This window comes from Microtus oregoni, unplaced genomic scaffold (assembly GCF_018167655.1).
Source record: "Microtus oregoni isolate MIOR12 unplaced genomic scaffold, Mior012 000042F_ref0000377, whole genome shotgun sequence".
In the NCBI taxonomy this organism is placed as follows: Eukaryota; Metazoa; Chordata; class Mammalia; order Rodentia; family Cricetidae; genus Microtus; species Microtus oregoni.
In genome coordinates, this window is record NW_024543209.1 from 20,726,835 (window position 1) to 20,742,886 (window position 16,052).

General features: G+C 42.5%; 1 protein-coding gene across 6 annotated transcripts; it reads left to right on the forward strand.

Annotated features, from left to right (window-relative positions):
• The first annotated feature begins 314 nt into the window (after window positions 1-314).
• Gmnn (geminin DNA replication inhibitor) lies at window positions 315-10,348 on the forward strand. Of its 6 annotated transcripts, none has more exons than XM_041632880.1 (7): window positions 315-436; window positions 1,814-1,871; window positions 4,621-4,698; window positions 5,393-5,528; window positions 8,214-8,296; window positions 8,519-8,629; window positions 9,848-10,348. In XM_041632880.1, the coding sequence occupies exons 2-7, from the start codon at window positions 1,821-1,823 to the stop codon at window positions 10,007-10,009; spliced, it is 621 nt and encodes a 206-aa protein (XP_041488814.1). In that variant the 5' UTR covers window positions 315-436; window positions 1,814-1,820; the 3' UTR covers window positions 10,010-10,348. The 6 variants fall into 6 exon arrangements, with proteins under 6 accessions (XP_041488814.1, XP_041488819.1, XP_041488815.1 ...); XM_041632885.1 differs by having other exon boundaries at window positions 371-436; window positions 4,626-4,698; XM_041632881.1 differs by lacking the exon at window positions 315-436 and adding an exon at window positions 781-896.
• Window positions 10,349-16,052: the final 5,704 nt, after the last annotated feature.

Below are 16,052 nucleotides of genomic sequence, written 5' to 3' on the forward strand. Positions count from 1 at the left end.
CTCGAAAACAAACAAAAAACTAAATAAATAATACACAAATAAAATACCTTTGAAAAATATATGTATATTCTGTGTTTGCCGCCAGTGAAAGAGGTCCTTTGTCCTCCCAGCAGAGTATCTGTTGAGGACTGAAGTCAAGAGCTTCCGGCAGAGGGTCAGACGGTAAGGAAAGAGGACAGAGACCTCTAGCCAAGAGGAACTCTAGTGACCTCACCCAAAGACTACCTGCGCTGTAGCCGACTGCGCAGGCGCACGGAGTCCATAGGCGCGGTGGGCGGCGGCAAGAGGCGATTGGCTGGCTGCCGAGGCCCCACCCCTCATTACGTCACTACCCGGTCAGTCCGCAGGTTCGGGTCGTTCTGGCGCCGTTGCATTCGGCGTGCTGCCAGAGGGTCGTCCCGTTCTTTCACTCGTCGGGAACGGAGCACCGAGGCCTGTGAGTCCGAGGGCGCGGGGGTGGTGATGGTGGTGGTGGTGGTGGTGGTGGTGGTGGTGAGAGCAACTCCGGTAGCGGGATCGCCCGTCTGGCCCGAAGCCAGGCCTGCCTCGACAGCCGCGGGGAACCGGCCGGGAGAGGCGAGGACCTGAAGGGATCCCAGTCTCAGCCCGTAGTTTCGGCCCGGCAGCAAGGCAAAGCTGGGCGAGCTGAGAGGAGGGGCTGCGCCATTGCTGGGGTCGGTTTTGGCGCGCTCTGGCGTTCGCGCTTCCTATTGGCTGGCGCGCGCCGCTTTGGGCGGGGCTGGCGCTCCCGGGAAGGTTTGCTGCCGCTGAGTCTCACGACTGCGGTTTGCCCGGGGCCTGAGGTGGGTCCCTCCGGTCCGCTCGTAGGCAGCTGCTGACGCTGTTGCTGGGACGTGGGCATTGAGTCCTACTCCTTCCATTCCAGTGATGCCAGTGTAGGTGACAGAGGGTTCTCCTCGGACCCTGTCCTATGCTCCTGACTAATGATAGCGGGATCTTGGACCATCGCCTGCGTTTTGGGAAACATTGCCCAAGCCTGGGCGTGGTAGTGCTCAATCTCCAGCACTCAGGACGCCGAGGCCGCAGGTTCTAGGCCTACTTAGCCCTCTCGAAAGGAAAGAAGAAACAGATCGAGAGTCTCTTGAGTGGGTTTCCGATAAGGTTTTATTAACATGAAATAGAGTAGAAAATAGAAAATTGAAGAACTTCACACTGGGTTATAAGCTGTTTGTATTTGCATACATGTGTGGGTGCTGGGACACAATGTAAAATGTTAATTACATGTAAGTAAGAGAGGAGGAGTAGGTGTTAAATATGCTATGTAGCTGAGGATGAACTTGAATTCAGTTTCTCTGGCTTCCCAGCTGCTTGTGCTATTAGGCCTGGTTTATGCTGTGTTAGGAATGGAGCCGAGCTTCAAGCCATGCAGTTATGCACTCTCCTGCCCACTGAGAGACATCCCCAGCCAAAAGTTCTTGGAATTTTCTTTCCTTTTTTTGGGGGGGGGGGGGGACAGGATGTTGGCTGTGTAGCCTAGGCTGATCTGCCGCCGTATTTCAGGGTCGCAGTCAGGTGCCACCATGACAGGCAGGATGGTGTTTTTTAGGGTAGATCTGAGCCTGCTTAAGAACTTATTTTGATTTTTTTCTGGTGCCCCTTGATTAGCTCTCCCGAGATCTCTGTATTTTGTACAGGACACCAGGCCATTCTATCAGATAGTGGTTCTGCTATAAAGCAGAAAGATTTTTGTGGTGTAAATAATTTTTTAAAAAAATCTAGACTCTACCTTTAGATACATACCATACTGGTTTTAAATTGCTTGTTTTTTTTTTTTTTATGTGTGTATTGCCAGCTGAAAAATGAATCCCAGTATGAAGCAGAAACAGGAAGGAGCCCAGGAGAACATGAAGGTGTGTAATGGAGCCCCTTAAATGTGCCTGAATTTGTTCGTTTTAATTAAGAGGTAAAGTCTTGCCATGTTGCCCAGGCTGACCCCAAACTCCTGGACTGAAACTATTTCCTCAGCCTTTAGAGGGAATTTAAATTCAGGACTCATTATCAGAAGTTGGAAAACTGAGTGTACCCTGGCATATATTTTGGGGAGAGGGTGTGCAGGGTATCAAATTGTTTTCTGAAAAGGTTAAGGTTTAAACATATGAATGAATGTGGAATCTAGAAGTCTGTTATTATTGTTATTTTAATAATGTGTATATTGTTATACACATTATAAGGAAATGAACGTTATAGTAGTATACATCCCTTGGGTTATAGTTTATAAAGCTTACATGTATAAAGTAGAAATCCTGGAAGTAGTCCTTGTACGTGTGTGTCAGCAACGTAGTTGGCTTCTTTGACCATTATCAAGATCCAACATTTAGTTTTAGTTTCTTCTGTTTAGAGACTTGATTAATCTGTAATCTAAATTATATCTGAAATGTTGTTGTAATATTTGTTCTCATGGTAGTTGGCATTTGTCCCTCAGTTAAATAGTGACATAATAATCAGCAGTAGAAACTTTACCGTGGGAAAGGTGAACTCTGTGCTGTCAAGTACAGTAACTTTCTCACGCTGGTGTGGTGTCATGTTCTTGCTAACCTTGTTTGAGTATTCACCGTTGTTTGCTATCCCATGGTGCCAGTAGAACTAATGATTCTTTTTTTTTTTCCTTTTCAAAATAGAACTTACAAATCAGGAAATATATTGGGGCTATTTCCATATTTTAAAGAAGACAAAATTTTATTTTTAGAATAGAAACTTGAGGATTTTAGAGGGTTCTTTGTGGGGGCTAGGTTTGTTTCGAGACAAGGTCTCACTATGTTGCCTTGGCCATTCTGAAACTCAGAAATCTGCCTGCCTCTACCTCTGTATTCTGAAGAATGGGATTAAATGTACACGCCACCATGCATGACTTGTTTTTCTTGTTGTTTACTTGTCTTTTGAGATAGGGTCTCACCTGCCATCCTGCCTAGTGTGGCACTCACTACGTAAACCTCAGACTGGCCTTGAACTCAGAGCTCCGCCTGCCTCTGCCTACTAAGTGCTGGGTGATATTACAGGCTTGTGCTACTCTTGCAAGAGTGTTTTGATTTGTCTAAAGCACAGACATTTTATCCGTGTCCTAATGCATGGCCTTGTAGCAGAAACGGCTTCTGTTGTCAGGTGATAGTTGAGGAGGCTATTCATTATATACGCATGCGCTTGCTTCCACCTACAGTGTGTTCTAGAAGTTATATTCCTGGTGCCAGGCATAGTGCTACAAGCCTTTAGTTCCAGCACGCGAGAGGTAGAAGCAGGTGGATCTGTGTGAACCAAGGCCAGCCAGGGCTATACAGAAAACCCTGTCTCCAGTTAATTAATAAGTAAATAAGTAAAACTTATATTCCTGGGCTTGTGAGATACTTGTTGCCAAGCCTGATGACCTGAGTTGGATCCCTGGAATAAATATGGTGGAAGGAGAGAACTGACTTGCAAGTTGTCCTCTGATCACTGTGCGTGTGCGTGTGTGCACGCACAAGCAAATATAACAAAATATTTTTAATTTTATTTCAATATTAACGTGTTTGTATTTGACCAAATCAGGTGGTAGTGGTGCGCACCTTTAATGCCAGCACTGAAGAAGCAGAGTGGGGCAAATCTCTTAGTTGGAGGCCAGCATGGTCTACAGAATGAGTTCCAGGACATCCAGGGCTACACAGAGAAACACTGTCTCGAAAAAAAACAAAACAACACCACAAACCACTATGACCAAAAACAACCTAGAGAAGAAAGAGTTTATTTCAGCTTTCAGGTCTCCGGTCACAGTCCAGCGTTGAGGGAGGTCAGGACAGGAACTTGAGGCAGGAACTGAAGCATAGGCCATGGTGGAGCGCTCCTTACCTGCTTGCTTCCCCTTGCTTGCTCAGTTTGCTTTCTTATGCACCTCAGTACACCTGCCCAGGGATGATAGCGCTGGAACAGCTGAGCCCTTCATATCCATCATCAACCAAGAAAATGCCCCCATGCTTGCCTACGGGCCATTCTTCCATCAGCTGAGATTCTCTTCCCAGATGTATCCTGCTTTTTGACACAAACCAAGCAGCAGTTTTCTTTTTTTTTCTTTTTCTTTCACAAAATGCCCATAATGTTTGGGAATATTTTAGAGTTCTCACATGAGTTATTTTTATTAAATAAAAATATTTTGTGGAATCACTAACCTTTTCTCTCAGTGTTTATCTCTTTTGTAAAGTAGAATGTTTGTAAATCCCAGTGTAGAAGATTTTTTTTAAAGAATACAGTTAGTTTTTAATTGAAATTCTGTCATACATCATTTGAACTGTCACTGCCACCACAGAAAGTGTTAATGTGTGTTTTAACTAAATAAGATGGGTTGACAATGATTACAGTAAGACTACATATTAGAATGAGAAAAGTTATCTGTGTGTCCGGCTTGGGTGATATGACCTACCTATTAATGATTTTAATAACTTTAATCTTGGGAAATAAGTTTGCTGGTTGATTAAGTCAACATCTTATTATAATACAACATTGTGATATATATTATCTTGTGTTCTTAGTGGGTTTTTTTAACTCTGAGATTATAGTAAGGCCCAGTCTAACTGTATAGAAACTTGGATAGTAATCGTATAGCACTAACCAGATAATGAATCGTCTTACTTCTAGAACAGTCCTGTCCCAAGGAGAACACTGAAGATGATTCAGCCTTCTGCAGATGGGTCTCTTGTTGGCCGAGAAAATGAGGTATGTGTCCAGGGCTAGAGTGGGGAGATGGTCAGTCAGCGTTAGACAGTTCCCAAGGTTACTTCAGTGCTAATTTGTTTTAATTGTAGCTAAAGTCCAAATAGTTACTGCAAATAAATTTCTAAAATAATATTATAGATCCTGGTAGATTTTTAAAATTTACATTTATGGGCTAAAGAGACAGCTCTGTGGTTAAAAGCACACATTAGGTCTTCCAGAGGACCTAAGTTCAGTTCCCAGTGTCAGGCTGCTCACAACTGTCTGTAACTCATCTTTAAAGGGGTGGGACACCCTTTTCTGGCCAAGGACTGCATTCAAATCCATAAACGCACACAGATATAAAAATGTAATTACAAATGCAAATGCAGTCTAAAAATATTACAACTATTAATTTGTGTGTGGGTATGTGTATGTGTGTTTACCTGGGCTTTGGAGCATGTGAGTGCCATAGTACACAATTGAAGTCAGGTGACAGCGTTCAGGAGTCTCCTCTGTCACTGTGTGGGTCACGGGGATTGAATGCAGGATGTCAGCCTGGGCAGCAAGTACTTTTATCTGATGAGCCATCTCACCAGCCCTGTTTTGGTAGTTTTGAATTGTATAACTTAAAAAAAAAATTCTTAAATACATAAATAACTGAACAATGTAGCTTTCTTGTTTACCAAATCTAAGTAATTTAGCATTTCCATCACAGTTGCCAAAAGGCTTGTCCAAAAGGAAGCTTTGGAATGACCAGTTAACATCCAAGACTTCAAGCTCTGGTTCAGAAAGTAGTGAAAATAAAGATGTTGGAGATGTCACCCAGGAAGCATTTGATCTTATGATTAAAGGTACGAAGAAAGAATATAGCCTTGTCCTGAAAGTTACGATGGAGGTGTATTATTTGGTGGGGTTACTGTTTGATAATTTAATATTTTGTATTGTAAATAGGCAAATACTCCAAATTTGAACACATGAACTATTTGTTTGGCAAAACCCCAATATGGGTGAGATATTAAAGAACAGGACAGTGACTAAATTGATATCTGTGAGAGTGAATTGCATTGGGATTTTACAAGACCTGGAAATGGGCTTTTTACAAGAAAAGTGATAATAGAGGAAGGATTTGAATATTCCAAGAGGACACTAAGTAATAGGGCCAATAGGAACATCACTGGGGAAGGGGAGATAAAGGTGAAGGAGAAATATACATTATTGCTTGTTTATTTTTTGAGACAGGGTTTCTCTGTGTAGCTCTGGCTGTCCTGGAACTCCCTCTGTAGACCTGGCTGCTCTTGAAGTCAGAGATCTGCCTGCCTCTGCCTCCCTAGTGCTGTGATTAGAGTCGTGCACCACCTCCTCCCGGCTGAAATACACTTACTTAAAAGTGTATTTAATGGGAGAGTAGTGGAAACCAGAAGAGAAAAGTGATAACATGTTATAATCATGTGGTGGGCTTTTTTATTTGGGGACACAGTCTCACTCTGCTGGACTATCCTAGAACTTACTGTGCAGCCCCGACCTGGCCTTGAACTCAGGCAGTCTTGCTTCAGTGTGGCCTCACTCAAGAGTACAGGCTTGAACTGCTGCACCTGGCTCACTGGGGAGACTTTCCTCTGTATTGGTCAGAGGTCATAAGAAATTGAAGCCTAGAGAAGTTCATTGGCTTGTTCAAGGTCAGTCACAGCAACTTTTGGGTTTGTTCTGAGTTTCCTGGGATGTTGTAAGGAAGTTTAGAAGCACAAAGTACTTTTTTTTTTTTTACAGGAAGGACAAAATTGAAAATGATTGGTCTACTGGATAGAACCACAGCAGCTTTGTAGTACATTCAAAACAGGACTTGTAATGTTTGTACCCAATTAGGTTAAAATTAGTCAAGGGTTAGTTTTATACACGTCAGAAATGTTCGCACAGTCATTGGTGATTGTAGATCATTAATCATAGAAAGTACCAGTATAACTATGACTGTATATCTATCATTAGAATTAAAAGACCCACACAGACTGCCTGAATTTTGTTAAATCTTTTGTTGGTACTGTATTGGTGTACTCTTGCGAAGAAAAATCTCCTATGTATTTTAGAATGGAGCAAATGAGTATGTTGGTGTTGGGAGGCAGGTTCTTAATAGGGTGAATGAAAATACAAATGTGGTGTGGAGAAGGGAAAGGATGAATTGTTGAATTGGTTGGGAGTATTAGTATAAATTGATTATTGAAAACCCTTCCACTTGTCGGGTCGGGGGTAGTGCATGTCTTTAATCCCAGCGCTTGGAAGTCAAGAGACAGGCAGATTTCTGAGTTTGAGGCCAACAGGCTCCAAAGTTACAGAGAAACCCTGTCTCGTAAAATAAACAAACGAACAAACAAACAAATCCTTCTACTGAAAGCAAGAAACATACCAGATACCCAATTCTTGGTTTGTAAACACTATTCTGCACTGAAGCTCTTGAGGAAATGGCTGACTGTAGGATTCCAGTATCCGGGATACTATATAGAGTGATCCTTACGTCTCATATCAGAAAATAAGGAAAAATGTTGGACATGTTTAAGGAACAGATTCAATTTGATTAAATGTGTGAAATTTTCAGCCTCAAAATGACTAGTGGCAAGAATGACTTCTAATTAAACCGGCCACGGTGCCAAACACTCGAATGCATGCTGTTCCAACGTAAAGACAGGAGGATCACTTCAAAGTCATTCTCAGCTATTTATCAAGTTCAAAATAAAAACAATGACAGCATTGCTCTTGGTACAGTGAAGGGAAAAGAGATATGAATCTGTAATGGTAACTTAAGAGAAAATGGAATAGGGAGAATTCCTTTCCAAATCACATCCACAGTAGTTATAGAAGATTAAAGCAAGACTCTCCAGTAGAGTTAAAGTTGCTTGGGGAACAGATTAACCAACTCAAGTTTTGCTCCCTAGATCTCTTGTTACCAAGGAAAACAATCTCTACAAGGGAGAAATTTGGTATATGGCAGCCAAATCAAATGATCATATTTTATATTCAATATTGTAACATTTTAGTGTATATTCCTGATAATACACTGAAGACACTGCATTTTGCAGTATTCCTGCCAAAAATGTTGAGCCTGAAACAAATTCAAAATTAAGCACTCTATGTAAATTAACTGGTCTAGACATTTCAAAGGTAACACTATTGGTGCTGACTGACAGTATAGCTCGGTGGTAGAGTCCCTGTCCCCCATAAAGGTCAAACAAAAATGCATAAGCACAAAACAAACTTTGTAAAATGTTAAACCGTATAGGTAATACATCTGCACTTACTTTCCTTCTGCTGCAATTCTTTTCAAGGATTGAAAACTCTGATATGTTGGGGGAAAAATAAAAATTAGGTTGGGATTTTTCAATAGAAATAAATGACTGAGTTGTTTATAGCAGTAAGTTTTGTGTTTTTGAGATAAGGTCTTACTGTGCAGTCCAGGCTGGCCTCAGACTCCTGAGTGCTAGGATTAGAGACATGTGCTCCACCACAGCCAGGGCTTTAAAGTTATGTAAAACACCAATTTATTTCAGAAAATCCATCTTCTCAGTATTGGAAAGAAGTGGCAGAACAACGAAGGAAAGCTCTCTATGAAGCACTTAAAGAAAATGAGAAAGTACGTATTAAATTCGTACCATTTAAAGGGCTCTGTAGTGTTCTTTTTTATTTCAGCATAGTTGGACTGGTATAGACTAGCTTGAGTGTTGGTCCAATGTAAGTTTGACTACATGAGCAGAATGAGTCCTGTTTACTGCATGGCTTTGTCAGTGATCTGATTGGAGGGTTCTGGAGATCAGAGCAGATCTATGGAATACTAAGCTTTATTTTCATTTTATAGCTTCATAAAGCAATTGAACAAAAGGACAGTGAAATTGCCCGCCTAAAAAAGGAGAATAAAGATTTGGCAGAAGTAGCAGAACACGTACAATACATGGCAGAAGTAATTGAGGTAGGTAATTTCATATTCATTGGACTCAGAGTCATGGAGGCAGTGTTTGGTCAGTGAGTGTTCAGCCTGTAATGAGATTCCCAGCACCACTGAGTTTCTTGTCAGGATTTTACTTTCCTTACCTGTAAAATGGAAGTGATAAGCCCACACCTGAGAAAGATGAGAAAAGTTACTCCGTTGCACAGTTGATGCATTTCTAGGTTCTAATTCGTATAAGCATATCAGCTGTCATTTAGAAAACAAATAGGCTTTATCTGACTTTAGAGTCGGGAAATAGCTAATGTTTTCAAAGTCAGCCTGGTTTCTCTGACTTTACCAGGCTTTACTTGATAAATGCTCTCAGCCTTTTTTTGTATTTACAAAACAAACCCATCTTACCAATGGGAAGAAAGCTTTCATCAACCTTCTTGCATTAAATTACTGTCTTAACATTTAGAACCATGGCATGTTGTTATTTTAAGGCTTTTTATGAGTGTGGCCTGGAGCGAGAGTTATAGACACCTGCTATGGGTGTTAGGAATAGAACTCTGGTCCTCTGGAGTAAGTGTGGCCTGGAGCGAGAGTTATAGACACCTGCTATGGGTGTTAGGAATGCAACTCTGGTCTTCTGGAGTAAGTGTGGCCTGGAGCGAGAGTTATAGACACCTGCTATGGGTGTTAGGAATGCAACTCTGGTCCTCTGGAGTAAGTGTGGCCTGGAGCGAGAGTTATAGACACCTGCTATGGGTGTTAGGAATGCAACTCTGGTCCTCTGGAGTAAGTGTGGCCTGGAGCGAGAGTTATAGACACCTGCTATGGGTGTTAGCAATGCAACTCTGGTCCTCTGGAGGACCATGATCTTAACCATTTGAGGCGTCTCTCCAGCCCTGCCTTGACAATCTTTGAAGTACTGAACTAGTTCTCTGTTGACTTTAAAAATATGGTCCCCAACTGGGTAGAAATTAAGAACATACAGTTCTGTGATTTCAGAGAAGTACCAGTTTTAATTGTGCTTTGGAAGCAGCTCAGTCAGTGCTTTAAACAAACAAAAAGCCCCAGCAAATTGCTAACTGGACTTTGCTGAACTGTGATGTGTCACTGTGTAGACTTTGATATAACACTGTAAGTGAATTTATTGGGGGTATTATAACATTGGTGGGTTGCTCTATCAGTATACTGATTAATAGTGGGTTTCCGTTTCAAGATTTTTACAATAAATTGCTGGTTTTTCCTTAAAAGAGGCTGAGTAATGAACCTCTAGATAGCTTTGAATCACCGGATAGTCAAGAATTTGATTCTGAAGAGGAAATTGTTGAGGATTCTGAAGTGGAAGACTCCGAAGCTGGAACACGTGCTGAAGAGACTGTGTCTTCCTCCATGGATGACAAACCATGTACATGAAGTGTGAAATACACTGCCAACCTTGCCCTTCGATCTAGCTCTTCTTGGTAAATTAACTACAAGATGCAAGTACTGGGCTCCACGTTTGAATCCTGGGGCTAGTAAGCATTAAAATACAGATAGTATGTATTTTTAATCTGTTGTTTTATGTAAATAGCATTTTCATTTTTTCAGTGTCAGATGTGATTTGTGTATATTAAATAAACTTCAATTTCCTGTTGAACATGGTATATTTTGGAAACTTCAGTGTATCCAATTTGTAGAAAATGCACCTGTTTCTATAGTATTTTATTATTTCACTGTTGTAGACATGGGAAATAAACTCTTGTCTGGAGCTGATCTGATTTAAGATAAACTGTTTATCTGATCTCAGGATCACTATGAACGCTATTGATTTTCATGTTTGCATATTCTTACTCTGTCATAGGAATATGAGTAAGAATTTGAGTAGTGTCTGCTTTTCTAAAACTTCTCCAAGTGAACTTGATTAGCCAAGTTAAGGCTTGCTAACTGGTAATGTCCTGTTTTGAAACTTCCAAGCCGTTGGTACTGGGTGATCGGGATGGTCCTCAGAAGCAAAGTGGCGAGGGTGAAGTGCAGTGAGAAACTCAACATAGCTGAAATTTGGAAACTGTGTACAAGTGTGTAAATATCAAAGGAGGAATGAGAAGACAAGGAACACTGCTAGGAAAGCACGGGTGGAATATGCTCTGGTGGGCATGGATGTGCTTTTATGTAAATTGACAACATAGAACATTATCGACCTTTACTTTTCTTACCTTCATTTACTTGTGTGTATGAATGTCAGAGGTCAACTGTGGCAGTCAGTTCTTCCACCTTGTGGGTTGCAAAGCTTGCTGAGCCATGTGCTAACCCCAATACTGGCCTTTAAAGGATATTTTTAGGCACATTTTCTTATAGAACTTTAGTTTTCCTGTCTCTAATATTGAGGTAAGTCTGTCTTAGTATTACTGTGATGAAAAAGGCTACTGAGTTTGAAGTAAGTGCTTAAAGAAGCTATTGGGCTGGGATGTTGAGCTTAGCATGCACAAAGCCCTAGCTTATCCCCAGCTGCATAAACCAAGAGTAGTGGACACTTGTAATCCAGTGCTTTGGGGGGTGGAGACAGGAGGAACGGAAGGTCCGGGTCCTGCTACATAATGAATTCAAGGCCAACCTGCATACATGAGACCCTGTTGCAAAACAAGCCAGGGAAATGGCTCAGTGGAGAGGAACACTAGCTGTCAGAGCCCAGTTTGAGACACCCCCCAACCCCTCTTTTCTCTCTTGTTTTGTTTGTTTGTTTTTGTTCTTGAGACCAGGTTTCTCTGTGTAGCTGACTGTCCTAGAACTCTATGTGGACTAGGCTGGCCACTGACTCGGGAGATCCACTTGCCTCTGCCTCCCCAGAGCACTGGAGTTCTAGGGTTAAAAGGTGTTTGCTAACGTGCCCAGTTAATGGAACTTGTGCTTTTAAGACAAGCTAGATGCTCTGCAGTCCCAGCATACTTCTATGTGGAGAGAGGAAGCAGAGACGAGCTCAGCTGCCATCTAGCCTGTGGTGCAGAGTAGCAGGAATGACAACTCAGGAAAGGTGTCCTCTGACCATTTATGTGCCTTGGCCTATGTGCCATACTCAAATAATAACTATTTTGTTTGTTTTGTTTTGTTTCTTGGTTTTTTGAGACAGGGTTTCTCTGTACCTTTGGAGCCTGTCCTGGAACTTGGCTCTTGTAGCCCAGGCTGGCCTTGAACTCAAGAGATCCGCCTGCCTCTGCCTGGGATTAAAGGCGAGTACTGGGATTAAAGGCATGCGCCACCACCGCCCGGTTTATAATAATAACTATTTTAAAGACAAAAATAGAAGCTATTACTAATAACTTTGTTCAATAGAATTTGCAGATGATGGTGACATACTTGTGTGTACATTGCAGGAACCACTAGTTCAGCATTCGAAATAGTGTGAATGGGAAACAATTTTTAGTTTATTGCTGCACACCGCGCCCCTGTGTCTGCACTCTGTGTGCTGGCACCCAGTTCGCGAGCTTCGGGAAAGGGCTAATACAAAGACACACACAGACAGAGAGACAGCGACACGGGTCATCCTTGAATTCCCCAAGAATGCCCCCTTTATTGTGTTCAGGGGCAGATTATATAGAGATAGCCACGCCCCAGCCAAACCCACCAGGAACCACTCTCCTGCCATCAGGAACTCCTGAAGGTCTCGTGCTCAGAGCAGCTGTAGGCCCTCAGATCAGGGGAAAACAAGTTGTTTACAAGAAATTCAGGATCTGGGATCTCACTGCTCCCAACAATTTATGTTTTATAAACCTTGAGACTAGTGGCTACTAGGAGATGGTGACCATGCATGTCTTGGATTTGGGCCACTAGCTTAAAGATTGCATTAGAGAATCGGCAAATTAACTTTCATAAATATTTGGGATAGGGCAAGGGGGAGAATCCGATGTCACAATTAGAGTGGCAAGTGGGGCTGTGTGCTTAGGTTAGTTACACAAGATAGTAGGTTTCAGGGTAATGTTTCGTACATGTCGTGCTGTGGTCTTAGCCCTTTCCACATTTCCTCCTGTCCCCTTTTTGTTGAACTCCCCCACTGCTCATCTTCTCAAATAGTTCTGCTTTCATGCGCATGTATTCCATTCATCTCTTTCCTCCTCTTCTGGTTATAAAGAGTTTTTTGTTTTTGTTTTTCGAGACAGGGTGCATCTGTGTAAAAGCCCTAGCTGTTCTGGAACTGCCTGCCTTTCCCTCCAGAGTGCTGGGATTAAAGGCGTGTGTCACCACCGCCTGGCCGGCTATAAAGAAGATTTTTTTTAAATAACATGATAATAACTCTTAGGACAAATGTCAGAGCAGGAAAGATTTCTAAAGCAAAATGAAAAAGCCTTAACAATATTTAGGTTTGCAAAGGTTTCTCATACAGTACATAAAGAGCTAAAATTGTGTCATCACTAGGCTTTGTAAAAAGTAGAAACTTCTCTTTGAAACACAGGCAGAGGACACAGCTTCTCTGAGATGTTTTTCTCCATTTACATAAGATTTTTTGATGTGGGATTCTCTCTGTATGCTAGGACTATGTTTTATTACCATTGGTTAATAAAGAAGCTGCTTTGGTCTATGATAGGGCAGAGTATAGCCAGGCTGAAAGGTATATATGGAGAGAGTAGGTGGAGTCAAGGCAGACATCTTGTAGCTGCTGAAGGAGACAGACACTGGAATTTACCGGTAGGTCACAGCCTCGTGGTAATACATAGATGAATAGAAATGGGCTAATTTAAGATGTAAGCTAGCTAGGAATACACCTAAGGGATTGGCTGAACAGTGTTGTAATTAATACAGTTTCTTTGTGATTTTTCGGGTCTGGGCGGCCAGGAAATGAACAAGCAGTCTCCATTTACAATTCTCTAAGACTCAGGCTTATGTCGCCACTGTTGGAGAGGCTTGACTGGCAGGCAATCTTAGAACAGTGGACTGACAAGATGGGAAAGCCTGACAACCTGAATTCAGACCCTGCAGGCCATGGTGATAGGAGAAAACTGACCCTTAATTGTTCTTGACCTGCACATGTGGGCCTTGGAGTGCGAGTGGGTGCACTTGCACTAAAAAGCTATTCTGCTCGCCAGGCATGGTGGCGCATATCTTTAATCCCAGCACTAGGGAGACAGAGGCACACAGGAGGATCTCTGAGTTTGAGGGCAACCTGGTCTACGAAGTGAATTCTAAGACAACAAGGGCTACATAGAGAAATTCTTTTACCAAAAAAATCACAACAACAACAACAAACAATTTGCTAATTGCAGTGCTTTCAGAAGTACATTCCAGTGCATGCTGGTGTAGCACCACATTGCCATAGGGCCTTTCATTTTGTTTAACAAACTATCCCTTCAAAAGAGCTCTGTGGACTTAGCCTTCTGTAATGGCACACGCCTGTAACCCCAGCACTCAGGAGGCAGAGGCAGGAGAATCTCCCAAGTTTGAGGTCAGCCTGGTGTACAGAGCGAATTCCACGATAGCCACTTTAAAGTTACATAGTAACTCTTGTCTTCAAAAAAAACCCCAACCTAACAACAAACAATAGCAACGAAAAAAACCACAAAGATCTCTGGACTTAAGGTTTTACCTGATAAATCACAGGTCAAGGAATGGCAAGACATTTGTAACTATCAAAGAGCACCAGAGTCCTCTGGATAGGATAATGGGTCCTTATGGTGTGTTTATCAGCCCAGTTACCCAGCAGGAGTAAAGCTTCCATTTCCTGCTGGGCAATGGTGGCACACACCTTTAATCCTTGACAATCAGGACTACACAGAGAAACCTTGTGTAGTAATATGAGCGGCGGGGCTGCATCCCCAGCACCCTGGCAGCCTGGCTAGCTTATGCTCCGAAATAACAACACACAAACTGTATTCATTTAAACACTGCTTGGCCCTTTAGCTCTAGCCCTTACAGGCTAATTCTCGCATCCTGATCAACCCATAATAATCTGTGAGCACCGGTCTTACCGGGAAAGGTTCAGCATGTCTAACCTGGCGGCTTGCTTCATCTCGTGCGTCTGCCCGGGAGAGCGGAGCATGGCATCTCTCTGAGGCATCTGCTCCCTAGAGGAGAGCTGTCGAGTCTGAGCTCACTTCCTCTTTCTCCCAGCGTTCTGTTCTGTTTACTCCTCCCACCTATCTTCTAACCAATGAGGGCCAAGCAGTTTCTTTTTATTTAACAATGACCTTCCTCCATCAACCTTGTCTCAAAAAGCCAAGAAAAATTCCATTTTCCCCACAGTAGTTTTTTTTTAGTTTAAACTTATTTCCATTTGATTTAAAATTCAAGTTGCTATTATATGGTTTGATACTCAAAGAGGAATTTGTTCAAATAATGTTGCTAACATTTCCAGGTAACTTGATAGCAATGGCCACAAATGCCAGGGACACCTACTGTGGTGTTTGCACTTTTGGGAGGCTTGGTTCTTCTGGAACTGGGGTTCCCAGCTCATCTGAAATTGGTCCAAGTTCCTGGGTCATGTGTGGGCAGATCACCTTATGGAGGCTTTGTCTTTAGCAGCGATAGCTCAGTTTCTTTGCATGTTGCTGTAATAAGATTCTCTGGCAAACAATTTATTTTAGAATTTTTTAAAATATTTATTATGTATACAATATTCTGTCTGTGTGTATGTCTGCAGGCCAGAAGAGGGCACCAGACCTCATTACAGATGGTTGTGAGCCACCATGTGGTTGCTGGGAATTGAACTCAGGACCTTTGGAAGAGCAGGCAATGCTCTTAACCACTGAGCCATCTCTCCAGCCCTATTTTAGAATTTTTTATTTTTACTTTATGTGCATCAGTGTTTTTGTATATATACAAACTTATGTTTATATACACACACGCACACACACATATCTGTGTAAGGGTGTTATATACCCTGGAACAGGGGTTACAGACAGTTGTGAGCTTCCATGTGGGTGCTGGGGATTGAACCTGGGTCCTCTGGAAGGGCAATCAGTACTCTTAACTGCGGAGCCATCTCTCCACCACAGCACAGATGATTTAAGAAAGGAAGTTTATTCTGGCTGACAGTTCAAGGAAGTCAAGATTGTAGGAGCTTGTGGCAGCTGGTCATGTATTCACTGACATCAGAAAGCAGAGTGGTAAATGCATGTTGCTGTTATGCTTTCTTTAACTTGGGGATCTCATTCAGGGAAGGGTACCATTGCCGGGTTTTCCAGCAGATGGGGGGCTGAGGCAGAACTGGTCCTGCCAATCTCTCCCTTGGGCTGAGCGGGATGGTGATTGCTGACAACCTAGACCTCCCCGCTGGCCACCAGGAGAAACACACATTGAACAGGGAGTCTGTCGAAGCAGGATCTCACTTTATTGCATCAGGGCAGGAACTTATATAGGGCTGAGGTAGTGTGTGGAAGTCTTGGGATGGGGTGAGGTGGAGTGAGGAATAAGGGTCAGTAATATCCTGCTGAGTGGTGGCTGGGCAGAGGCAGGCCTAGGTCAGGCTGTACTGAGTCACTCCTCTCCAAAC